Source organism: Cyanistes caeruleus, chromosome 5 (genome assembly GCF_971803275.1).
Source record: "Cyanistes caeruleus chromosome 5, bCyaCae1.hap1.1, whole genome shotgun sequence".
Classification (NCBI taxonomy): Eukaryota; Metazoa; Chordata; class Aves; order Passeriformes; family Paridae; genus Cyanistes; species Cyanistes caeruleus.
In genome coordinates this window covers 38,932,154-38,958,741 of record NC_141705.1, presented here as the reverse complement: position 1 = coordinate 38,958,741, position 26,588 = coordinate 38,932,154, and the positions used below count along the sequence as shown (strand labels likewise).

The following is a 26,588-nucleotide window of genomic DNA, read 5'->3' as shown; positions in this document are numbered from 1 at the left end:
ACAGTTCAGCATTTAATCTAAAAATTATTAAAACCCAACAATGTGAACATTTTTCAGACACCCCAGTATATTCCTTAGGTGGTACAAAATACTTATTTTCTCAGACCTAAAAAAACATATATATTGGTTTTTTACAGAAATAAAAAGCTACTGGGGTAGCACTGAATAATAAAAAAGAGGATAAAATAATGATACATTATTTAAATTTTTATTTTAAGGTGCAGCTGTAACATATATTAGGAAACATTCCTTCACTTTCGTTATTTTCTTGCTGCCCCAGCTACAAGCCAGTAGATCTTACCAAGACCTGCATATATAATTTCAGTGGTTGTAGTTGCATAGAGTATCACTTCAGCTGTGCAGAGTAACAGGCGTGTGGGTTTGCCACATCTCACCAGAGCAGAGCTGTGGTGTTGGTGGTTAGCAAAGCACTGCTTCCCAGCAGAGCACGTGTAAACCCCTGTGCTCACACAGCACCTATTTCTGCCCCTCAAGCTCGGGCCCAATGCTCCAGTGCTTACTGCATGCACAGCACACCTCGGATTTTACTTCAGACCGCACAATGCAGCCCACGAGCAGGTGCTGACACTGCAGGGACAGGCACTCAGTGCAGTCCACTGGGGGTGGATGGCACTGGCCACCCCAGCACCCAACCTTGCAGCAGCAGAGAGATGTCTGACAAGCAGGATACAGCAAAACCAGAACAATTAGGACTCATTGTTCAATTTAGCACTGTGGCATGTCACATTTAGCACAGCAAGGTCACAGCTGGGCTTCATCTCCTATGTACAGCAGCAGCCATTCGCCCCTTTCATGTGGCCTTTCAAGCAGCTGATTGCACACAGGCCCCCTGAGCAGCTCTGCAGTCCCCTTCTGCAGACCACTGAGCTCAGCCACGGGCAGGGTGGCCAGGAGAAGGCAGGTGCCCAGGCCCACGGAACCCAGCAACACCACACCACGCACTGGGACAGGCAGCACAGCAGAACCTGGGGGCTGGGGAGCATTTCTGCCTCCAAACAAGGCTGGCCTTGGCCCATCTGCTGCAGACAAGGAGCCTGGGGCTGCCACACACAGCAGCAGCTCCTACTTGACAATTCACTGTAGCTCTACCATGGCCAGAAGTTCAGGTGTTCAGGGTGAGTAGTAAAGATTACCAGCTTCTGGTTGGAGCCCATACAAATGTGAAAAGCCTCCACCCTGCCCAAAGAAAAAGCTTAAAGATACTAAGAAAACAAGATAGAGTTGGGAGTACGATACCCCTGGGGCAAGGGGTGGGTGCTTGTTAGCATTTGTTATCACTTGTGAACTTAGAAAGGCATCATTTAAACGGCAGCAAATGTACATATGTGCACACAGCAAGCCATACTTCCTTTTCTTTCCAGCTACCATGTTCCACAGAAAGCAACACTACTGGTTAATCCAAGGTTTACCTTGAGCAGTCAAGAGAGGAGAAGAGGAAGGTTTGAGTAATGACCTCAAAACAAAGGAAAGCTGTTCTGCTACACTATGCAGTCTTCTTCTCACTGTTGGAAAGAAACACAAGTGGCAGGGGAAGGCTGAAGCATGATGGAAAAACCATTCCCCATAAGACCCATAAAACCATTCCCTATAAAGGGGAATAAAACAAAACTTAAAGCTTCAAAACAAGTGCATAGCTATCCTTGTTTGGCTAGTCTTAAGTGCCAACACTGCTGTGAGAACTTCAGCATAACAAAAATCTGCACAGATTGCCTGTTGGAACCAGATGTACATGAGCTTGGAAATAACAGAATTCACACTTCCTTGGTTGCATTTATTGTGCATGAACTTCACAGTCACATTTTACTGGTTTTCATAGAAATTATATAAATTGACATACACAATCACATCAAAACCTGAGTTCTAAAAACAAATAACTTTATTCCTTACATGTATACTATAAAATGGCTGCATTTTCAAGAAACAACAGCTAAGGAGAACAGTCTAGTGTTGGATAGCAGCAAAACCTCCAGTATTTCCTGTTTTCCTTTGAATGAGACAACCCCCATATTTGTTGCACACTGAACTGTCTAGGTACTTCTAAAGTTGTGCCCTAACACCAAAGTAGGATGAATTAATTTTCCTTTTTTATATTCAACCGCAAGACCACTCCTCTTGAGAGTCTTCTTCCCAGTTTTGATTAGTGATTACCCTATCCCCACAGAGGTATTGGCTTCTAAAATAATTCTTTATCTACACTGGTAGACAAAATAGTACCCAGAACAAAATGTTTCTTTCACCAACCTTAATTAACCATAAATTAAAACAAAGAATTCTTGTTTCTTCAACTTCTAAAAGAACTTTCTGTCTTCTGCTGTCTTCCACTTCCCCACATACACCATTTCAGCTTTTGAACCAAGATGCTGACTTTTTTGAAGGGCCAAAGTGAAGAGCAAGTATATAACAGGCATTTTTGACAACATCTTTAAAAGCATTCAACACAAGTTAGTTACCGGATCAATGGAAAAGCTTATGCTCAAGTACTTTTGCTTTGTTAGCTCAGTTGGCAGGGTAGGAGTCTTGTTACTAATACAAACTCCTAGTAATGGGATAGTCATCAGCCCTGAGGAGCCATCTTAAGAGTTTTAAAGCCAGAATTCTGAACAATTGCTTATCATGGCATGGTTTTTGTACCACAAACTTGCATGTGAGATTTACAGTTTTAGGACACCCACCACTTTTTTTATAATCCTAAGTTAGATGCCTAATTTCTCCACTTACCTGACAAAGGAGAAAAGGAGACATCTACAAAACAAGTGTCTGTATTGAATTACTGAAGTACATCACCTCTATCCCTGGAAGTAAAGAAAATCAATGACAGAACACATCTAGTCTCAGCTTCAGCAATAGAAACTGCATACACATCCCTTGGAAAGTCAGATTTTTCTAGATAACAAATTTGTATTCCAGAAATATAAAATACTTTGGTAGCCTGAAGCTTAAAGGTTACACAGCAATACAAAATAATAGCAACAACTGGGCAAAGTTAATCCATTAACTCAGGTCCAACTTGAACTTATGAGGAATTAAAAAGCCTTGAAGCTGCAGTACTTTTCTGTAGAACTGATGATTTGAAGAGAGCCAGAGTGTCCAGTTGTAATAGGTTCATAGTGTATGCAGAGCTTATCCTTCCAGCTTAACTTCTATTTCAAAACGTGAAAGATGATTGAAGAGTCACATCTGTACAAATCTGTCTGGATATTACATTACTTCATGTTTCCCTCCAGAGCTCCAGCAGCAGTTTTCCAAACGCTGTTAAGTTTTGATTTGCTGAGATGTTAACGCCAACAGTTTCTTGCTGAGCAGCGCGTTGTGTCGCTGAAGATACTCTATTACATCTCCTTGCTTCTCAACTATCTCTTCTAAACTGGAATTTTCCCTTGAAGCAACAAAAGTACACGACAAGTAAATGTAAGTAAAAAAGTAAACGAAAGCAGTCTGCTAATATGTGAAATGTCACAGCTAATCAACAACAAAACAACTAAAAAGCAACTTCAACGATTGTTTCCTTTAGTTTCACTTTTGCTGGGATCAACTAATTTTTGAGGGAAGCGGCAATCTACAACATCTATGTGTCTAACTCTATTTTGCATGAGAAGGTAGGAAGAGAAAGTTTGGCTGAACTTCATGCCATGTATACACAACTGAGTTACTTATTTCCTGCTAGACAGTTATACAGTGAGGATCTTACTTTTTAAGAAACCAAAACAGACAACATGCTAGAATTGTAGTAAGAACCACTGAACCTTTCCCCCACACATTAAGAAGCTTGTTTTGAACGGGTGTAATATTGTTGTTAAGCTGTGGAAGACTAAATTGTTTAAGACAGAAAACTCTTGATTAACCTGGAGTAGCATACATTGTTTGTTACTCTATATAGCAATATCTGTCACATACCATAACAGCATCAGTACCAAAAAGTTGTGCTATTTCGGATCTGCAACCTTGTGTACAACTACCCTCCCCCCTTAAAATATATCAGCTTTCAGATACCTCTCATTTTAGCTCCAATAGTAACACTGCAACACTTAAATAAAGCTAAACTGAGAAAAAAAAAAATATAGAATTTTGTCAAATCTAATTAGGAATTTTTAAGATACAGCAAGATGAAGTACCAATGCCTGAGTGTAGTCTACTCTTTCCTTACATATAATTTCTTCTCAGCTGACTTGGGAATCCGCCCTCTTAGTACACTTGTGAGCATCTTAGTGCTGAGAAAGTTGCTCCTCAGCCTTACAGCATTTTGTAGAGGAACACTGCCCATTTCATAGTTCTTAGAAAGTGCTGAGAAGGGTATTGAGTGGAAATTCGGTTAGGTCCAATTAAAAACCTACTGTAGCTAAACTGGGAAAAGTGAAGAACACAAGTTTTGTAAACAGAAAACTTGCAACCTTAACCAGTAACATGCACTACCAACTTAAGGCTCCTGATCAGTAGCTCAGGTTGCAGAGGTCATGATATTCAAAAAACATTCTTATAACAAGGTCAACTGAAGGGCTGACAGGATTCACTTTTCAATAGACCTTAACTCCCAAGGGAAAGAGAGTCAGAATTGTATAGAGCTAAATTAAAGTAACAGTTTTGCAATCAGCTCTCACAGGAAGTTTGCACACTTTAATCAAAAATAAGCAGAGTCTTTTCCTCAGCTGGTCATTGTTGCAGACACATTCCCTGGGCATTTGAGAATTTCTCAGGGGAGATGATGAATGAGAAAGAAACGAGGTCCACCATGCAATCATCATGGTTTTTATATCAAAATGGAAGTCAGACATGGTATCAAAATTCAAGACAACTCTAAATCCTTCCTGTATCCTGGACATCTACTTCCAAGTTCCATAAAAGCATGTGCATGCTGCATTTGTGATACCAGGGGAAGTCCCAAAATATTAGTCATCTCCCATTAGTCAAGCTTTCATGAAGGCAGCATATATAGAAGCAAGTAATAGCATATTAGAAAATCTCCAATTCTTATACAGAAATACATGTTACTTTCAATTTTAGTTTTTATTAAGTCATACCAGACTAATTTCAGCAACTGGGAAACATTTGAGCAATTGGCAGGTACACAAAGAACAAACAAAAAAATAAGTCTCAGTGCCTAGGACAGTTTCAGTTAATGCTGGACAGCTTCTGCTCTCACTGAGACCTTCCTTACTCTTTAAGTGCCCTCCACACCTTTGCCTTCCCAAGCTCAAAATGCATTCCAAATCCATTGCTAGAATCTCATGTCCAATTGCTGGCACAGAACAGAGCAACTAAGTTCTCTTCTTTGTCTATCTACTGCCCACAATATATTTCCTTCCCTGAAAAAACTGGCAGAAGCAGTTAGGCTTATGTAGGCCTACTTTAAGTAATATTGTAAGACAACAGTATCTTTCCTCAAAGCCCGTATAACATTAACTAAACCAGATTAAGCAGTTATTTATATTAAAGATTCATGTAACCAGACATAAATGGTCAAATCACTTCCATACTTATGTTTGAGGATTTCTGCATCATAGTAAATTGTAATGTACTATGCAGAAAGTACAAGACTGCTGCATTTCATCTCTGCATATAAAATGGGAAGCTTGTGAATAGTTCCTTCAGAGCTGTTTGTTATTCCCACCTCTGGCTTATAGCTGACAGGTTTAAGATTGCATGAAGTCTACAGGAAATCATGCAATTCCATTAGTGATACCTATATACCATGGCTGAACACAGCACAAAATTAATACAGAATTCTTACCTGAATCCAATTTCTGAGGTAATGTGACTAGGGTAGGCATACATCTTCTCTTCTTCAATTATGTCAGGTCTTGGCTTGGCACGATTGAAGTTGCTTATTTTCACTGCAAGAAAGCTTTATAAATTAGTTGGAAAGTGGAAAAAAAACAAAACACCAGAGTCCAAGTTATAAAATCTGTAACAGATGATCCTAAGATTATCTCAGGACAGGAGATGGAAACACAATAAAGGAATCTGAGAAATGGGAAAGCAAAAGCATAATCTATTTCTACTCATTCCTGTAATTGCTTTGATTATAAGTCAGTGATAGTTTGGCAAGTTGATTTATTCATTGGTTCATTTTTCTATTCCCCTCAGTCCTGCTGCTTAAAAGACCTGAATGTGGAAGCTTGAACATACTGCCTAAGATCTGCAAAGTTTAATCTGCCATCTAAGAGAGGGTGAAGCCTTAGTTGCCTTTTACAGGGTACCAAGATTCAGTCTCCAAGTTCAGGGAAAACTAAGCAACGTGACATAAAAAAAATTGTAAGAAGTTTTCTACTGGTAGCTGGTTCAGAACTTCTAGCTTAAGCTCTTCAATAAGTACTAGTTTAACTAGACCAGTTGCAGTGAAGCAGCAGCTTGTTTACCTGCTCAGACTAGGGCAGACTTGCTACAGAAAGCCATTGTGAACCTAGCAGTCTTGGCTATCAAACCCAGAAGTCATTCCTGGGCACCTGTGAATAAAGTTTAAGGCTAAATTTAACAGATATAGAACGAGAATGGGTGGGAAAAGCTGTAGGCACCCTCTGCATTATTTCAAAAAGGAAGCTGAAAATATTTAAAGCCATTCAATGTCAGATCCTGATTCAGGGTCAATATCAAAATATCCAGAGTATGCATTCGGGACTCTGTAGTTAGAGCTGCTTGTGAAACAATAGATCTAATGCCACAAAAAACATTACAGCAGCTCTGTGAGAAAACCACACCACTGCAACAGAGAAGGAGTGTCCTTACAAGTCAGTACTATGACGGGGTTTATTATAGGCCACTCTGCTAAAACAATGCTAAGACCCTCCAGAGGTTAACTACAAGTTAGGCTCAAAGGTTAGTTATTTCTATGATGGTATTTCTCTACAAATAAAACCACAAAGGAATGGATGTGGAATTCTCAACATGTGTTGTTTGTGGGAATGTTGGTCTTTTATTCAAGTGATATTAGAAGTATGTGAGAAAGTAATTAAATACATATATTTAGTAAGACTTTTAAAGCTTTACTCCCTATCCTAGCAGTAAAAAAACTTAGAATAGTAAGCTGACATTTAGAGCTGTCTGTATCATACTTCATTCCATGCACTTTTACCTCACTTGAACGATTTATATATGTCAAGTCTATTATAGGTCAATCACAGCAATTCCTTGTAGATTTCTGAATCTCTGCATCCTACAGCTACATACACACACTGCTGCATGGAGATAATTTTCAGGAAGGCAGTAGTCCTTCACAGGACATTGTCTATCATACAATTCATAAACAGCTCCCAGAAGTGAGAGGAAGTATCTAGAATTACAATCAGGTATTCCTGATTTGTGAGACAGAATTATTTAACAGAAAATAAGTCAGGTACATGAACATTCTACAGACAAGCATTTATGTCTCATTCTAACAGTTAAATAATTATTTCCCTGTGAAGAAACAACATGTGAACTGATGCTGCCTTCTCTCCAAAATTAGGAGTAACATGCTAATACAAAAAAGGGTGGGCCAGTAGTTTTTAGTGTAAATTTACCTTAGTCTCCCCATTGTTGCTCTGCTGATACCTTAGCTGATACCTCTGCTGATATCTTAGCAATATCTGCTAAGTGCTTGTCTTGAAGAGGGGAATTCTAAACCTCAGCAGAGGGCTGGCCTTAAAACTGTCCCATTAAAGAGGCTTCATGCTTCCACCCAGTCACATACTCTGCTTTGCCTGAGAGAAAAACACCCATCTAAACATCATTATTATTACAGATTCTCAGGGTATTTTCAAAATTGGCCAAATACATTTGTTTTGCCTCAGCATAGCCTTATTTTGATATTAAAATATTGAAAAACCTTAAAACCCACCACTACAGATAAGACCGACATGCAAGCAGTTTCTCAGCTCACCTCAACAAACATTTGGATGGAAAACAAGAAATCAAATTATACTACCCACTGGAAAAAGCAACCTAGGGTGACTGGAAGTCTTCCTCATCTTGCAGCAGGTGTAAAGTCACATAAAAATTAACCCTAGTTTTGTACACCAAGCTTTAGAGAATAAATTCTATGTTGATTTGGGTCTGCCCAGGAGATAAAGTAGCTACACACTAGAACACACTTGGTAGAACACACTGCCTTACTCCTTCCTAGCAATGCAGCTCTTCCCCTTTGTTCCAGGATTCACCAGACCCTTCTTCCAGCCTCTCTGAGCTGGAAAGCACAACCCTGCATCAAACAACTTCCTTGTATACATTGGCTAATGAATTTGAAGGTCACAGGAATTGGCATAGTAGAAGTCAGGAAACAATACCTTTTTGGTGACAAGCAGAAAAATAGCTTGAGAGTTCTTACAGAAGTACAGGCTCAGATCTTACTACTATGTAGGTCATCTTCCTTGCACTTAGGCTTTTTGGTCAAGGTAAGAGTCACACAATGTAGCTCTTTGAGCTCCAGCAGGCCTCAGGGCTAGAAATAGCCTTTCTCTGGAATTCCTGACATTCTATTAAAGTTTTACAATTTATCTCTTATTTCCCGAGTTTCCCAGGAAAGTAAGTATGCGTATGCAAAGAAGGGATGATCTCTGGCATTCCTGGGATAGTTTTCCAGGACTGCCATGATTGCATTCCCTCATCACTGCCTTTATTCTTCCAGAGGACAGTCAGTCTACTTGAGCCACGCTGGGACATTGAGGGGATAGCCTGACAAGCCTGCAGCATTCAGGCTTCTGCACACTTGTAAGATAAAGACATCATTTAGGGCTGGGACCTTATTTCTTGGTGCATTTTTGATGCTGTTGCAGGAGAGTCAAGAATAGCTTTTATTTCCTAGATGAACAAGCTACTTGACAGTATTTCTCTGTGTGCCATTGTATTACTATGAATACACCCAAGTTTTCTTTGAAGCATTTATTTATCAACATTCTAGGTAGCTTTGCAAAGTTGCAAAAAAAGGCAAGTGTTTTATCAAGCCTTCATAAGTTACACCAAACCTAAAGCAGACAACCTTACAAACCAACAGTGATAGCACAAAGCAAAGCCTCACAGTTTTAGAAAGCACAATTGTGTTTTGATATGATCACAGCTTCCAAAACCCATGCACCTTTTAAATATTCATTAGGAGGAATCTTCCATTTTAGTGAGAAAACTAAAAGAACTTTTTAAACTCTAAGTTTAAAGAGAAACTGAAACCTTCAGGGTGGGACCAGGGAAAGAGGAAGAGGCTGGATAAGGCACAATCACACGATCAGGTATGCAAACCCTACATGTAAATCCCAGAGGCAGTTCTGACTAAGCCAGCCAGCTCTTACTGTTTCACAGCTTGTGGTGCATGCATTTGAGAAACCCTGATAAACAGACAAACCTGTTCACAGGACACTTTTTCAAACAATTAGGAATTTATTGCCACTTCACTGGATTAACAGCTTTGAGATAACAGAGAGCTTTCATTTAGCAGCCCTTGGAATTAAATCAAGCCTGACAACCCTTCCCAATTTGTTTTGGATTTGCCTTAGTTCTCCTTCCACAAGCACAGAATAGTTTTGTATTTATAATGGTAGTTAAACGCCTTGGGGTACCCCAAGTGCACTACTGTGAGGGCAAACAAACAGTTGAGTACCAGCTATAATGAATGTCATAAAAGAAGGCAAAGGTTGCCACTCTCACCTGTGTAAATCACTAAGCATGTCAGGGAACTAATCATCTCCAGGCTCAGGACTCCCAGGATAAGATATAGGTACACTTTGCTGTGATCAGGAAAGGAATGCTGCACTGACAGAATCAAGAGCAGGGCTGTATTACCTAGAAAACAAATATTGTATTTTACAGATTTACTAATTTTATTACCTACTGAAAATAAATTAATACCTTCTCATCCCCAGTATCTGCATTAGGCTGTAACACTTCAGTAATGCTTTTTCATTTCATACCATACTTGCCCCTTCAGCTAATTTCCTTAACATGCAAGCTTTTACCTGCTGGTAGTAAAATGAGGTTTCATTTCAGCATACACCTGTAATGGTAGACAATTATGAATTTTCTTATAGATTCTCCTGACTTAAAAAACAAGAGTGGAAGAAACACACTAGAAATAACTAAAATAAGTACATGGCCTTAAACAGTTTCTGGCTTTGTTGATGCTATCCATCTTACCCTTCTTTCAATTCCTAAGAGATCACATCAGTCAGCTGAAAATGAGGGGGTATTTTCCTTCAACCAGTGGATTTAAAATATATTTAAATTAGGCTAACAGAGCAAAAAAAAAAATTAAACACCTTCCTTTCAAAGGCTACCTGCATAGGCTTCCACTTGCCCACCTATTATCTTAATACTTTAACATTACTGAAAGTTTAGTTGAAAAGAGTACAATTAGACAAGGAGAAAAAATACTGTTTTATAGGCCTAAACATTTTTTCTGATACTGAGTTGAAGTGTTCTATTCTTTCCTATATAATTGTTATAACAAGTGTCTGGATAAAGAACTAAATTTATAAAGACCATAAATGTAGCTAGGAAACTGTGCAGCTCTTTCCTACCATATCAGTCAAGCAAAGGAAGTGGTACCAGCAGTCATTACCATGGCAGGAAGCTTGCAGTAATGGAAGAACTACCTTCTGAACAACAGATGATCAAAATTCTACAGGACAGACCTGACTGCATCTGAACATTCACAAATGCCCAGAGTTTGTCTAGCAGGGGAGAAGTAGGCTCCATGTAAGGACTGAAAGCCAGGCTCAATATTGCCAATTACACTGTAACAGGTAGAAATAATACTTTTACATCGTTAAGCCTCCTGTAGCCTGCTTCTGTCATTGCACTCCAAACACTTCTGCATCTTCAGAGCTCTATCTAGTGGCCAGAGCCCGAAGTGTTGTGCATTTATCAAGTTGACTAGCTCTTTCAGGGGCTGTGTGGAAAGAAAGCTAGGCTTTTACATAGAACAGGACCATTTCACTTATTAATTCTGGTAAAAAAAACCATCTACTCCAGGAGGGAGGCAGGATTACAAGAGGCAAAAATGCTGTAAGAGCCATCACTTTGCCTTTTTGCATTGCTATTTGTAGGGAAAACCCCCTTAAGTTAGATGGATTTCATATTTGAAAGTGATTTGTAGAAAAGTTTCACCAGTTAATTGCACCAACACTTTACAGCTAACTTGCCAGAGACGTAACTTAAAAATACAGTTAAATCACTCCTATATACCACCTTTTATCCAGAGAAAGTAGAAAAAGGCAGTCAGACATAGAGCTGAATGTTACAGGTCCACAGTGAAGGATGGTTACTGGTTATTTCACTGAATTCAGACAGCTGTTGGGCAATAAGCAATTCATCCATATGGATTGCTGAGCTTGAAAAGAGAAGAGCAGCACACTTCCTGGAAGGACCAGCAGTGCTACCACATACCCAGCCAGACAAATGAATATGCAAATCAAGATCACTAGCAGTCAAACACAGAGCGTGATGAATACTTCATGGCTGAAGACTAAATGCTAATGACTAAATGTTTTACTCAACCTCACAGTCCTGAGCACTACAAACAGTTCCTTACAACTGGCATCTGGCAGACCAGAAAGGTCAATTCAGAGGTTTATCTGACTAAAGTATAATTTGTAAGTGCTCATAGGCAGGTTTGTAAAAGTTCATAATATGTAATACATAATTATATATAAAATTCTCAGTCTTTTATTGCGTAACAGTTAAAAGCTTGAGATAGGAAAAACCCCAAGTTCACTTCACCTGTGGCATGTATCAGCAGTGGAAGCCTTTTCAGATGCCTTGTTGATCGGTATATGGAGAAGTAACCTCTTCTTCTGACTCTGCCATGGTGGTGCTCGACATATCGTTCAAAAAAGACATGCAGAACCCACAGAACTACCTTTGCAATTATTATGACAGTCTGCACTTTAAGTGGGTGAGTGTAGTTTCCAGGGCACTTGTCTTGGTTTGGGTTGGGGTAAGAACAAAACATAGCTGCTAAAAATGCTAGAACAACAAAAGCAACCTGAAAGAGAAAGAAAGAGAAAAATCTTTAAAGTCAACATTCAGCTATACGTATATGAAAAAAACCTGAAACGCAAAATCAGGATTATGTTGTTAATTCATTATGCATTACTTTCTGAATTGATTTTATTAGATTTGAGGTAACATATAAAACATCAGACACTTGTTACAACCACTACATGTCACTCTGGGAACATACAGATGAATGAAATTGCTAAGTAGTAAGACTGACTTCTAGGAGGGCAACCAGTCTCCAGCAGAACAGAGCTGGTAATTGTCATCCTTCCCAGAATTTCTACTAAATCAATTTCACTGTTCCTTGAGTCTTCATAGTGATTTTATTTCATTTCTGGACCCTCCTTACTATGCCTTTTTACTTCAAAGAAAACTTGATTTACACTCCTGTAAAAGAAAAATCACATCTTTTTAGACTCATTCAATTATACTTAATGCTGTTCTGTGAGACAGGCTCTTATCTTATTGGTACAGCCTATGTTTCCTTAAATTGACACCTCCTAAGTGAAAATTAATGCTTTCCTACAGCCACTGAAGATCATCTCCAGGTTGACATTAGAAAAGTGAACTATTAACACTGAGTAGGCATCTTTGCCAACTGGTAATCATTCTTTAGTATATTTACCAACAGATTTTACTTATGTCAGAAAAACCAGACAGATTGTCAGTCAGATTGCTTGTATACTTAACCTTTCAGACTACCACCATTATGCTATAACTTTTCCTGTCTTCTAGACTTTTCTCCAAATTTTCAGCATCAGCAGTGAGCATCAGCAATCTTTTGGCCAATTAGAAAGCAAAGCTGTGGATGCATATTACCTGTAGTATACGTCTACACGCAGGGCTTCCTTAATATTTATAGTTTTGTCACAGAAAATATTTTCTCTACTGTGTTCATTCAGTGAACAAGAACAATATTATACTTCCTCATCCTGGTTCATTCTACAGAACAGGGATATTTTTAAAACAGAACTGTAAAGAAAAACAACTCCTACCAATACAGAAATAAATGGAGAGCTACTAATAGACAAAACATAAAAAAATCAATTTGCCTCAATTCTACAAATGAGTTCTAATATGCCTAGCTTAAAAAAAAAGGTGTCAGATGTCCTGCATGTCATAACTGAAAGAAACAGCACATCAGAACTGAAGACAGAGGAAAGTACCCAATTTTCATTTGCTGCCTTTGCTTTCATACTTAGTTCTTCAGAAATTAACTTTTCATAACCACTTAATTACTCTTGAGACAAACTACCCTTAGCTTGCTCTGGCTGTGACCAGACTTAGGCAACTGGGGAAGGAGCAAGAAAGGGGATTAATTTTTACACAATTGTCAATACCTAAAATAGACATTACAGAGGACATACAGGATAGAAGGTGGAAGGAAAGAAAGAAAGAAACCCAAACCAAAATAGGATTGTACCAAAATAGGATTGTACCCCATATTATCCATAAACCATTACCTCAGTACAAATTAAATGCCATATTATCTTAAGATAGGTTGTTAGATTAAGTAATTAAATGAGAGCAAGCTTTATAATTTGTTTAATCTATTATTTTACCACCTCCTTTTCTTACAAAGCTAAGAATTCAGGTATTTTATTTGATCTGTTTACTGTTTCGTTTACCATTTTACAATAGTGATACAATTAGTTCTACTCCCTCCAGGTGTTAGGAATGCATTTCAGTACAGAAAATGGCTATATTAAACTGATGCAAGCAGGAATGCCATAGCATTGCATCTCTACTAAACTACTACGCCAGTGCATACAAGAGGAAACAAGAAGCTGGTATTTAGAGTGGCATTTATTAAATATGTTTTGCTTGCATTGTTGGGCAGTTCACTCATAGGTGTTTCACCCCCCACATATTTTTACATAGAAAAAGTTATTCTTATAAAGAGTAGCATTTAAGTTCAATTTTGTGTATGTGCACACACAGAGAGGATTAAGGAAAAGCAGGATTAATATAAAGAAGTTATTTCTAGCCTGTAAACTTCACATTGCTCTCCAGCCTCCTGATGGGAAGCCTTCAGAAAAGCAAGGCTTGGCAAAAGGAAAGGCACTCAAAAACCCTGTCCCACTACAGTCCAGCATATCTCACCCATTTTCCAGAACTGTATGTAAATAGGCAGCTGCAATACAGCAGCTAATTTGCTACCTAACTCCATTTCTTGGCACAGGAAGGTGGAGAAGAAATACTCCAAGTTACATATAAATTGCTTTAGAGATGCATTCCAGCTCTACTGCATAATACTATGATGGCTTAAGTTCTCCAGGACATTTTCCCCTTTGGCAGGCTGTGCATCAGAAGCTAACCTGGCCTCTCTCCACATTCCACAAGATTAATGCAGGTTTGCAGAAGCACAGGGGAAGGAAATCCAAGAAGCTTGTTTTCTCCATTCATCTTTTCAGTGGGAGAGACAGTGGCACTCAAGGTAGCAATTATAATGCTGTTTTGCCAACAGAAGTGGATACTTCTCCATTTTGTTCTAAGGACCAACTGGTCACTGAAGCAGGTTCAGCAGTAGCAACAAAACTTAACCCGTGAAAACATGTGTTGACAGATGCCACAGAAGTTTTCCCATTTCACCTACCCACACTTCTCTCTATTGCAGGAGGGGAAAAAGTGGGAGAATAGGCAGCAGTTTCCTAGGATCTGGTGACTGACATTTGGCTGCATCAGTTACAGTAGTAGACAGCAAAGCCCCAAGGCTTGGCAGAAAAGCAGTTACTGCTCTATTACCAATAGCTGACTTCAAGTGCCTTCTGTAAGGGAATGGCAGAGTTCTTCTGGTAGGGGAAGGGAGTAAGGCTGGACACACGGTTTCCATTGCGAATTTTGGTAGTCTACCTAGCAGAACAGCAGAGGTCTTAAGTCTGCTCCACAGCCAGAGGGGAATTCCTTGACACTACTACAAGGCCCACAAAACATCTACTCCTAAAGTTAGAAGGCTAAAGCACATTGAACAACTTTATGCAGCTGCTCAAAGAGAGACCTTAGAGGTTGGCATGTGCTTTTAAAGTCCTGGCAGAGAACATGTCTTCAAGCGCACTTGGCACTGTATTTTTTATTTGACATCAAATTAAGCTCTGAAATAGCTCATGTCACTGGTACTACAGAATCCTAGAATCTAGGTTGGAAAAGACCCTTAAGAGCAGCAAGTCCATCCTTTACTCAACACTACCATGTCCACCACTAACCCATGTCCCTAAAAGACATGAAAATGCCATTTCAGTCAGACCTTAGGCTCAGAGCTCTTCAGCCTTCCTTCTTCATATCTGGTTGCCACACACTCAGAAACAACAACAAGCCTCCTCAGCTTATCAAGGAAAAACTCATTACTAGGCAGGACTCTCTCTGCTTCTGTCTGCCAGCCCCCATAAATGCCTAGATACTGTTCAGTGTTTGTGTTTTTTTGTTCTTCCTAGTACAGCACTTCTACAGCAATAATATTATTTTTAAAGTACATTTTCAACGGCACAGAAGAACTACTATTTAAAATGCTCTTCCTCCTAACAAGATGCATCACAGAACCAACAACCAGCAGAATGAGAAGGCAGCGAGTATCTGATAGTATATACACTATCAAAATTTATTGGCAAATATGAGCAAACCTCACTGCTTTGGAAGAACAGCCAGTGTATGCAATTCACTGTCATATCATCAGAATTCTGTCCTATGAACAGTGGATTCTGAAGGATTCAAAAGAGAGATAGCAAGTTTTCTTAGGGAAATCATGCTTCTTAAACTTACATGTATTAGCAACAGGAAATTGGCAAGGAGAACTGCTGGGATAGAATGAAATCTTGGCCTCAGCTGGGAATGCAATGTATGAGATGAAACAAGTGGTGCATCCAGCAGAGGATCATCTTCCAAGCTCTGTGTTATTTCCAAGGAGCCCTGGAACAGAAAAGGAGGGCAAACAATAACAACAGGTAAGCTCTAAAAGTAAAGTACAAAGGTTAAGGAATTTTCTGTTAGCAAATCAAGCCTTGAGGGGGCAAAATCCCCACTAAGTTAATATCTCAAGAAAGCTCTTAAACTCTAGGTAAACTCTCATCCCGTTTTTATGTGAGAGATCAGTCCCTGAGGAACCCAACACTAATCCACTTCCTAGTATCACACTGAACCTTCAGGAACTTCAGTCTTTAAAATGTATTACAAATATCTGAGCTTCAACCCTGAGAGATGTCAGAAGCGTAAGTATATTTATGGGGAAAAGTGACAAAGTCTCTCACACATGCTTTATACGGGTACTGCAAAACCCTTTGTTGTTCTTACTTTTGTCCAGCTGCAGTTGGAAGCAACAACATAGCTGCAGTGTAACAGTAACAGTTTTGAGTATTCAGCCTCTGATACTACTGACATGTCAAAACACCTGCAGCAGTAACTAGAGCCGAACTCAGGCAGGACAGAAGCAGCAGTTCACAGGGGAGAAGATGCTACCAAGTGCTGAGCAAGACGTTCTCTTGCCTGCACTAGAGAGAATGCAGCATACTCTCGTCATGTTGGAGCCAAGTATTAGGTCTTTGACTTCATATTAAGCTCAAATGTAGTGTCTTTTACTAAGTAAAAGGTAAAACTAAGTATGGCTGGAGGGAAAAGCCCTTGACAAGGAACTTGCCTCATAGCTGTGTATCCCTGCTCCTTTCAGGCCAGGAAGAGGTCATTCAATACATATTTAAGTGCAATATGCACAGGCGTGATTATGGCCAAAACTGTTACAGTTTCTCTCTTAGCATCCTGCTATGTCCCTTGCCTCAGAAGATAAAGCAACTCAAGACTTCCACTCACGTTTTGACTGCTCTTCTCCTTTATTATACCAACCACAGCCCAGACCAACAAGAAAAGGGCAGACCCCAACCCACTCCAGACTTCTGACTAGCCAGACATGCCAGGGTCCACCTGGCACCTATTTACTGCTTTATAAACTGAGGACTTCTCTTAGCCATGAGAGAAAGCAGCATAAGCCTCCAGACAAATGAGGCACACCATTCTAGACACTAGCATGCGAGGAGAGGGATTAGACCTAGGTTTATACTTCACATCAATGAGGACAATGTAGATTGTCTCCAGTGTTATTTCACCTGCAGACAACTGCTTAAAGTGAAGGAAACAGTCATCAAGGGCTATTTCAGTCAACAACCTGTTTCATTTTAGAACCGTGAACACTACACTTGCCCTACCACGGAAAAGTGTGAACAGACCAGCCTCAGCTATTTGATATCTTTTAATTAGCCCAGTCTTTGACTGTAAATGACACTTACTGAAATACCTGCATGGTAAGATGGCCTTTTACTGCAGACATAAATGTTTACAAATGGCACTCCTCTTATGTCACTGATAAAAAATTCAGAAGCTTGAGAGCAAAGATGTCCTCTCTCCCTTGTCTGCCCATTTTCACAAGCTAAGTGCAATTTTAGGCTCTGAAAGCAAAGACCAACACTCCAGCAGCCAAGGCATCTTGCCTTATTCTTTAGATTACACATCAGTAAAAAATTCATTACTATGAGGGTGGAGAGACAGTGGAACATGTTGCCCATGAAGCTACAGATACCCCATTCCTGGAAGTGTTCAAGGCCAGGCTGGCTTTTGTTTTGAGCAACCTGGTCTAGTGGAAAGTGTTCCTGCCCATGGCAGGGGCCAGGAAATAGATCTTTAAAGAATCTTTAATCCAAACCATTATATGATCACAGATTCAACAGTGGGGTTAACAGCTCACATCTCCCACAAATGCAGCAATTCTCCTTAGGACAATATCCTTAGTCTTATGGGAACAAATGATTCACTATTTCTGTAATACCATAAGGGATCAGGGCAGTCTTTCACAAATCAAGTTTTATCAGAGCTTTCACTATGCTACTCTCTCACAAGACTGGTTACAGTCCATCTCTACATCTTAAAATACAGCTAGTATTAGGAGGCACTAGATGATGTAATCTCTTCAAATAGATTTTATTACAGACAACACGGAGAGGAGAATTAAAGCATGGGATGTGATGATCCCATGCAGTCAACCTGACAAAGAAAATGCATTAAGTGTCCTTTCTAACTGGAGGAAACACTGGTTTAATTTCATTAAGACGAGCCAAAACCACAGCTGTCAAAAACCAAAATGCTCTAAATCCAGACTTGTTTGGCACTGTTGCTGAGCACAGGTTAAAGCTTTAGCCGTTTGGTTCCCTGATCCACCTCCAGCATGTGACCGCTTCCACAGCAGCCCAGCGCCAGGAGAAGGAGGAGGGCAGGCAGGAACAAGCCACGGCCAGCAAGCCTTGCCCACGCAGGCTTCCAGCTGGGGCGGGGAGAAACATTCAAACAAACACAAAAACGCCGTGGCCACGCCAGCGAACAGCACATAATCCAGAGATGGCACAGACAGGATCTGCCTGTGGAAAAACAACCCGGAAAACCTGAAGGAGAGCCACACGAGCAGCCCCGGTTGGAGGCTAATAATCTCGATTAAAAACAAGCCCAGGCCCAAAAGCCTCGGGGATATTTCAAGCCCGGCTGGGGAAGGGCAGCGCGGGGAGCGAGGGGCCGTGGCGGCCTCCTCCTTTCGGAAAGGGCCACTGGCAGGGCGCCGGGGCCGGCGGCGCCCCCCGGAAGAAGCAGGTAAAGCCTCGGGCGCCCGGGACGGAAAACAGCCAGGAAAAGGCGGAAGGAAGAGACGGCACGGAACACGAGGCGCTCGCCCGGCGGCGCCCACCCTCAGCGGCAGCCCGGCCGCTCACCCGGGCGGGGTCCCCGTGGCCGCAGCCCCGCTCCCGCCCGCCGCGCTCACGTTGTCCAGCTCCTGCCGCCGCCTCCCCGCCGTCAGCGCCATCGCCGCCTCCCGCCACAGCCGCCCCGGCGGCGTTTAATGGGCGCCCCCGGCACGGCCCTGCCGCCACGGGCTGGCCACGGGCAGCGCCGCCACCCCGCCCCGCCTGCAGCGCCCCCGGCCGCCATTGGGCCCGCGCCGCTCCGGCACCGCCCCTGGGCGCGGCCCTGCCGGCGGTGCGGCCTCGGCCGGGGCTGGGTTGAGCCTCGGCCCGAGCTGTCGGCCCATCGGCCCGCACGGGTCCGTGCCCCCAGCCCGCCCTGGGGTGCCGCGCTGCTCGCTGGCCGTGCTCGGTGCGGTTCTCTCGGCAGCCCGCCACTGAATTCACAACGGAGACCGCTTACAGCAGGCTCCGGGCTCGTGTCCCTGCCGGGCCGTGGCTCTGGGGGCAGCGCTGGGAGGGCAAAGTACCCCGGTAGCAGATGGGTGGCCAAAGTGTGGGGTAAAGACAGCGTAAGTGTTGATGTCAGCCTGCAGCGAGGAGTGCTTTCTCAACTCCAATTGGTCCTGCAGGGACTTCTTGAGGAAAGGATGGAGTCTATGCAGCTACTCTTTCCAGTGGATCCGGTTGCCCGTTCAGATCACGAAAAGTTTTAGCATTCATGAGGCACTCTATACATTTTCTAAAATGTTTCTGGCCCTGTTGTATATTTTGGGAAGAGACATATTTTCTTTAAAACATGTGCCTGGTAACTCGGTTCATTTTCTAACCCTTTGTGATCACACTGAGACAGACTTTGGCCACTCACAGTGTCCAGTCTACTCCCTTACGGATCTCTTTCTTATTGACATTGACAGTCTTGTGTATTCTGGATACTCCTTAGCCACTTAGTTGTGTTTACTTATTATTTGGTAATTTTTGTTACCCTCTCTGACATTCTTCAGATATAACCTCTCTGAAATGAGAAGGATCCAAATGACACACTGTTCAAGCATGTGCAAAGTACAAATTTCCAAAGCATCATATTTATTATCTGTTATGTGCTCTGTTCACCTGCTAACGTATCTTAACCTTCTATTTCTTCTATAGGAACATCCCTTAAGCTAATGCTATTGATGACTCTGAAGAGGGTCAAAGCTGTAACAGGGGTCTGAAAGACAAGTAAGATTGTATCCTCTCCAGGTTGTGATTGTTTTAGGTGTACTACTTAAGAGAAGCCATGACTGTCACCCTGAACAGCTGCAATGGCTCAGTCTCTCTTGAAAGCATGTTGAAGTGCCAAGGGCTGAAAACTGCTCTTGAGGTAAGAGCTTTGTCAGAGAAGTTCCAAGTTTTTTATCTCAGTTTCTGTGACTTTTCCTGACTTTTTCTAGAAAAAATACTCAACTGAAACCTCCCATTCAGAGCATTTAGATTCATCGCTTGCATTCATTTGTTCTTGTTTAATACAGATACACACATTTAATGAACTGGACAACTATCTTAAATTAAAAAGAAGCCTTAAACTTGCTGGTTTGACTCCAGCATGCTTTGTTCCAGCTTCTCAGCCTAAATGCTCGTTTTCCCTCCTCCTTATTGTGCTTCCTCTTTTTTTCATTCTTGACAAGAACACAGACCCTACTAATCAGCAACCAGATGAAAAAGTTTTCAGTGACAGTGAAGTGAGGCCACAATTTGCATACATATATGCAGTGTGTGTAGATAAAATAAAAAACCCAAATTATTCTAACCGTAATTTTAAAATCCTAAAGGCCCAGTAAGTTTACATTTATTAGCACTCATTTGAGTAGCTATAATTTTATATATAATTGTAAACCTTGTTTCTACTGAATGGAAATTGAAGGGCTCTCAATGGATTACTGAAGAGTGCAGTTAGGGAATAAATTACAAGTTTAAATATTTGAAGTGCATAAATACTTACTGCATACACCACCAGTTAACATATTTAGAAGTATGTGATTACCAGTTTCAACTGGTTTATGTAAAACATGTATGTAATCTTTACAGTCGTAGTCCACTCTTGTTCTCACTAGATCACTCAATCTTTGTTTAGGTTTTGATATTCCATTTTAATTACTAGATTCACAGTAATTTTTTATAGTGAGAGGTGTTAGTGATGTGGATAGGTTTTAATAAAGTAACATTCTCTTCTGCTTAATTCCTGTTCCGTCTTCCATCAAATTTTGCAGACATTGTCATTTTAGTGTATACAACTTGAAAGTCTGGCTCCTGAAGGATGATCTATTGATGGGCAAATAAAGATATGGCCTGCTCTTAAATTATTTCCACTGCATCTCCATCTGTAATGATGAACTTTGTAACTGATCAGGATATCAGTAACTGATAAGGGTAAGATAAAAAGATGTGGTATAGCCCACCAATGGCCCAACATTAGATACACAAGAGTAATGCTCTGCTTAGGCATTACCTTTGCCATAATACTAATAATTACAATATTTGGGGACTAGCTGTCCCAATTGTATCCTCACAAAGAGGCATAACATCTACTTTTCTTGCTCTCAGTTTTATTTAAAATTTGGCATGAATGGAAACAGGATTGGGCTCACAAACTTTTTCACATTCAGCTGTAAGATATAATTATCCTTACTGTTTCTCTTTCACACTACAATTACTACTTAAACCGTATTCAGCTCTATGTAAAGAATACAGTCTCTGCTCTGAGAATATAGGGTTGTGACAGATCCCAGCATTACTTAAAATACAAATGGAAAGTGAAATGGTAAAAATAAGAGTAGAAATTTTTATTTGCATGAATTGGTTGCAATAATCCTGAAAGCCATACTGTAGAAAGTGCAGTCTATGTTCTAGCCTGATATTACAGACACTTAAGAAGTACTCATTTTATTTCAAACTCGTGTAAATTTTTTTAATCCTGCAGAGGCTAAAAAAACAGTTCACTGCAAAATATGTTTAATACAAAGGAACCTTTCACTTTCAGATTTTCACATCATGTAAATGTCAACTTTTTGTGTTGAACAGCACGGGGCTATTTATGCATGGTAATCATGTAATCAAAAACTGCCACTTGCTGTGCAGATTTTTCTTCCTAAGTAAAATGCCTGTCAAAAAGTCTGTGGCCTTTAAATGAAAGCTATAGAAAAAAAAAAAAAAAGTGTTATGCTGGTATTGATAAAAACTCTTTCAGTCTTTCACCAATTAATATACAAATTTGAATGCTGGAGGCTTAGTGTGGCCATGGGTTACTTCAGCTAATCTATTAGTACAGATCATTTGGCAAAATGTCTTACATGTCCATAATGAAGTCTGGAGATAGGACTGACGAAAACAGGCAGATAATATGGCAGCACATAGAGAATGTGGACTGCTTTATGCAGCTGAGACAAAGAGGGAAATAATAGCAAAGAGAAAAAGTATGAAAAATAGAATTTGCATTTTTGATTACTTTTAAAATTGTTACTGGTTTCCTAGATATATTAAAAAGCAAATAAATTTAGGTTAAAGAAAGGATACAACTTTTCAATTTCATATCTAGTTTTAGAAATATAAACCAGAAGTATAAAACTTCAGAATTATGTATCACAATGTATCTTGCTTTGTGCTAAAGATGAGTTTGAGTTTTAAATGGTTTGGCACTTAAGCAAATGTCCAATTTGTAGGGTGAAAAGTACTCCCTCTCAGAGTAATTTTCTTTCACTTTCTTCTAATATTTTCAAAATCACATTTCTGTTGATATTCCATTATAAAGCTGTCACAATATGACAAGGATTTATTTGAATTATATAAAGGGAAACACAAAGCTTTTTCTGAAAGTATTTGAGTTTAGATTATATACTTTCTAGGGTGACTTTCTAAAAAAGAGGAATGTTTGAGACAATTGCCTTGGGAAAACTACTGGTAAAATTGAAATAAAGATAGAAGATTAAATATCACGGAAAAATTAGTTGATTTTTTTTCCCCCTCTCAATTTTCTGAATAGTTTGCTTGAAAATCTTAAAATGAACTTGTCAAGAACTAGTTTATGTAAACTAACTTTTTAGTCTGTATGGTTAAGTATTAACATTCCAACAAATATTCTTCTGAATATTTTAAGTTCTGAAGTTACCTGTTTTTTTTTACCTCAGTGTATTAGTCCAGATCCCAATGTTTTGCATAGAAATATTGGCAAGGGGCTGTCCTTGATATCAGTGAAAATTCCACTCCAGGAACACATAATAAACTGCTCATTCTGTGAGCACCTGCTTGTATCAGAATTAATGGACTAAATCTTTTCATACCTTTATATTTGACTTAAATTTCTCCTTCATTTTTTTCAGTTTACTGTAACTCAAATTTTAATAGACATTCTGCATAGCTGCAAGTACTGATCCTGGGCTATTTTACTGAACAATGGGTTTGCAATACTTCTAGTCCTTCTTACACACACAGAGAAGGCTATTCCAAATGAAGATTAACTCAATTTCTGGAGCAGCAGCATGATACGCTTTTCACTTTCTATGAACAATCTCTCTGCTAGTTATGTGTAGTAACTAGACCTATGTGATTATTATTGCTATGCCTCCCTGAATATAATATTTTAATGTCTTTGATTTCATTGTCTCTTTGTACAACAAAAGAATCTGTACAATGTGTGAGGTATATCCCACTTGCTTTTTTCCAGTCTACTGCATTTTTCTTTTTCACTGAATGCCTCCTCAAGGGACGTAGACTCTGCAAATACTGTTCCTCCGCTCTTGTTTATATGCATATGAAAAAATGAATAGATTGATAAATAGATTGATTCCTCTATCATACTATGTCTCTTTTCACAATGTAAATTGCTCCCAGTTACTGTTCTTAAGTAAGTTCACCATGAGCATTACTAGAGGAAATGGGTGATTTGAACTGTTGGTTTGCAATAGGCCAATCCTGGATACCCAGGACTGCCTAAACGAGTCCACCTGTCTGTCTTGTCGTGCATTCAGGAAGCACTAGATGGCAGTACATCAGTTGTTTAAATGTGATTTTAATTAACAAGCTGTAGCCGTTTTCTTCTGAGAAAGGGGCATATTGTTTGGTTGACCTGGTTAGGACTACCTTACAAGATTGCTCCTAGAGTGGGGAATATGATGGAGAAGTACACGTACTTTGATGGGCTTGCATGTAATAGGTACCTTACAGTTCTTACCTATGAAGAAAATGACTTTTGCTTCGTTTTTCAACAAACGATGTTTTGACAAGCTAAACAAGTATGACAGAGCACAACAATAAACAACAGTCTTTCCTACACTCTTATAAAGTAAAATAATCAGGAAAAAAACCCCAATGACTGCTTATGATGTATTGTTTGCTAAAAACTAAATGTTGCAAATAAGTAAATTTTTTTCTGCTGTTGGCTGTACATAAAGATGGTGCATAACTTATTTCAGTGATGCATAATTGTGTGTTACAGGTGAAACTCCTCATCAGCTTTGCACATTGCTGATTGGGATGGTCCAACTTTTCCCAAGATCCTTGCTGCAGGTTTCTGCTGCTACCTTTGCATCATGTCTAAGTGGTAACATGGCTACAAGGTGAAATCTGATAATTTTTGATGGGCTTCCTTCTGGTTTGGTGAATGGAACCCACTCAGTACAGAGACCTGACTGCCTTATCCAGTTTACAGGAAGCAACACAAGTCTGCAGGTATGAGAGCAGGAGTCAGTCTACTTCTTTCACAGTCATCTCAGGAATACACTGTATATGAAATCCAAACCTTTGCAGCACTGGGCCTTAGATGTGCTCAACAAGATATACTCTGTACTCTGCATCTTCGTAGTTTGCAGTACAAATATGAATCATAGCTATGACCTACATTTGCTTCCATTCGTAACTCTTACTTCAGCTAGGACTTCCTTTGGGAAGCTGTAATCTAGCAGGAACACAGCACTGACAACAGGGACCTGGCTTCTCCAGCAAGTAGAATTCACAAATGTCATACCATTTGCTTTTTATGTGGCCCTTTTCCAGAAATAGGATTAGAGTACATAAAGTCTGTTTACTAGACTGTGTGTCATATCAAGTCCTTTTGGAAATCACGCTATATCTGGTTTTGAACACTGAAAAACCAGTTCATAGTTACTAATTTTCATCATCATCATTATAATGTCCATGAATTTTACAGAATGAATCTTCCCCCTTCACCTATTTTCATTAAGTATATGTCATTCTTAGTGCTCCAGCAATTGTTCACACAGGAGAAGAAATGCTAGAAAAGACTAAATATTTTAATCCATGCTTAATTGTATTTAACTGATTTTGATCACAGTACAATTTCTCTTTGATAGCAGCTGCTTTGCTATTCCTTATTTCACAATCCCAATTTACATGTTTTATTTTTTCTCTCTCTGCCTACTCTCCAGTACATATTTCTCTGCAATCTGGTCCCTTTCTCAGTCTGCTGCATGCACTTTCTTGCATTTCCTTTTCACACTACTTTTCAGTGTAATTCTTCTCAACTGCATTCATGTTGTTAGCTCAGTGGTTGTCTGAAACTTTAAATATTCCATGCTTCTGAAGCAAGCAAAAGGAGTCTCTTCCACTAGAGTGAGGCCTTTTAAGATTAGGTAATGCTGGATTAATGTTGATATTAGTGCTAGTACCTTAGACAAAAGAATGGAGTAGTAGTTAGTGTCTGTGTAGAACTCGCGTCCTGTCATGAATTCCACAAAGGTTCTTGTGGATTTGTTTAGATACAGAGGCCTGGGCTGCATAAAGGTCTGCTTCTGGATGGTTATGTTATTGAGGGTGAAGTGCACAGGAAAAACAAAGCATGTGTGCCCTCATGTATTTTGGATAAATGCATACTTATCTTTACATAGATTTTGTACATGATTTACTCACAACTCAATTCAGTATGATGCAAATATAATGGATAAAAAAGCTAAAAAGTGAAGAAGCAAATTGTTTCTCTGTTTGAAGCAATAGGAGAGCTACTTAAATATTCAATTCTAGAGCCCTTCCTTCCCTCTTCCCTGTTCATGAAAAGAATCTCAGCCTCAGCAGCATATCCTCATAAGCATTCTACCCAAATCCTTCAGAAGCTATGACTTCTAATATCTTAAACAGGGGCAAATGTTCTTACCATCTTATTTTTGTCCTTTTTGGAGATGTCTTTCTAACCTACATTTGTCAATTAAAAATAAGTAAGAACTTATATCAGTGTTCTCTGTGGATAAACCTAAACCAAATTTCTTCCAATGTGACCATGTCAGCATAGAGCATGATCCCTTAAATGTGCTAATAAAACACCACATATGTATTCAGTCACATCAACTTTTACCAGGATTAGTTATTCTATTTGTAAGACCATGTAACTTGTGGGACTATCTTGTTAGCAAGCATAACTTCATTTTCACTGGATTTGGAACAACTTGCTAGCATAACTTCATTTTCACTGGATTTGCTGATGGATAGTATTGGGGTTTCTATATCAGTAAAGTATTTCTAGTGTGAACAGATCTGAAGAACTGTATGATCCTAAGTACGTGTTGGCCACATTCCTTTGTAGCTCACTAAAACAAGTGGGAAAGCACTAAGAGTTATTACAGGGACAGCCTGAAACATGACAAGGAATTTTCTCAGTAAATGCAGTAATTTGCATGGCTGCAGCATAAACAAAAATGACAGCTGTTTCATCATAGATAAGATACATAGCCCATTTCCTTTGAAAACTACATACATACACCCACAGACATATATAAATAAGTTTTTTCTCTGAAAGTTCTTTTCTAAGAAGAGGTATTGGATCAAGCAGAATCCCATAAAAATCTAGACATTGTATTTAAAGGATGCGTTTTCTCATGGTTAGAGATACAAGTTGTTTTGCCATAACCACATAATGTATTT

General features: G+C 39.7%; 2 protein-coding genes across 5 annotated transcripts in view; one reads left to right on the top strand and one right to left on the bottom strand.

The window, feature by feature from the left end:
- Nucleotides 1-1,771: 1,771 nt before the first annotated feature.
- On the bottom strand, nt 1,772-18,948 carry TMEM192 (transmembrane protein 192). Its single transcript, XM_086891124.1, has 6 exons — nt 18,764-18,948; nt 15,733-15,879; nt 11,698-11,962; nt 9,628-9,762; nt 5,747-5,849; nt 1,772-3,397 (listed from the first exon to the last, which is right to left on the bottom strand). The coding sequence occupies exons 1-6, from the start codon at nt 18,803-18,805 to the stop codon at nt 3,274-3,276; spliced, it is 816 nt and encodes a 271-aa protein (XP_086747250.1). The 5' UTR covers nt 18,806-18,948; the 3' UTR covers nt 1,772-3,273.
- The window catches only part of KLHL2 (kelch like family member 2), a 64,866-nt gene continuing 56,766 nt past the window's right edge, over nt 18,489-26,588 (top strand). Inside the window, exons 1-4 of one of the 4 annotated variants that reach the window (XM_086891113.1) lie at nt 18,951-19,255; nt 19,833-20,046; nt 20,933-21,092; nt 24,154-24,386. In XM_086891113.1, coding sequence (XP_086747239.1) covers nt 24,319-24,386 — 68 coding nt within the window. In that variant the 5' untranslated portion in view covers nt 18,951-19,255; nt 19,833-20,046; nt 20,933-21,092; nt 24,154-24,318. Of the gene's footprint in view, nt 18,595-18,939; nt 20,047-20,932; nt 21,093-23,038; nt 24,387-26,588 lie in introns of those variants that run through there. The other 3 variants (XM_086891116.1, XM_086891112.1, XM_086891114.1) reach the window with 3 other exon arrangements.

Bases quoted from the DNA above. Each gene is read 5' to 3' on its own strand.
- TMEM192 (XM_086891124.1), bottom strand. From the start codon at position 18,805: ATGGCGCTGACGGCGGGGAGGCGGCGGCAGGAGCTGGACAAC. The intron at 11,963-15,732 runs GTAAGTTTAAGA...TTTCTCTTTCAG, and splicing joins ATTTCCTGTTGCTAATACAT to GTTGCTTTTGTTGTTCTAGC. The intron at 9,763-11,697 runs GTGAAGTGAACT...TTTGTTTTCTAG, and splicing joins ACTGCTGATACATGCCACAG to GTAATACAGCCCTGCTCTTG.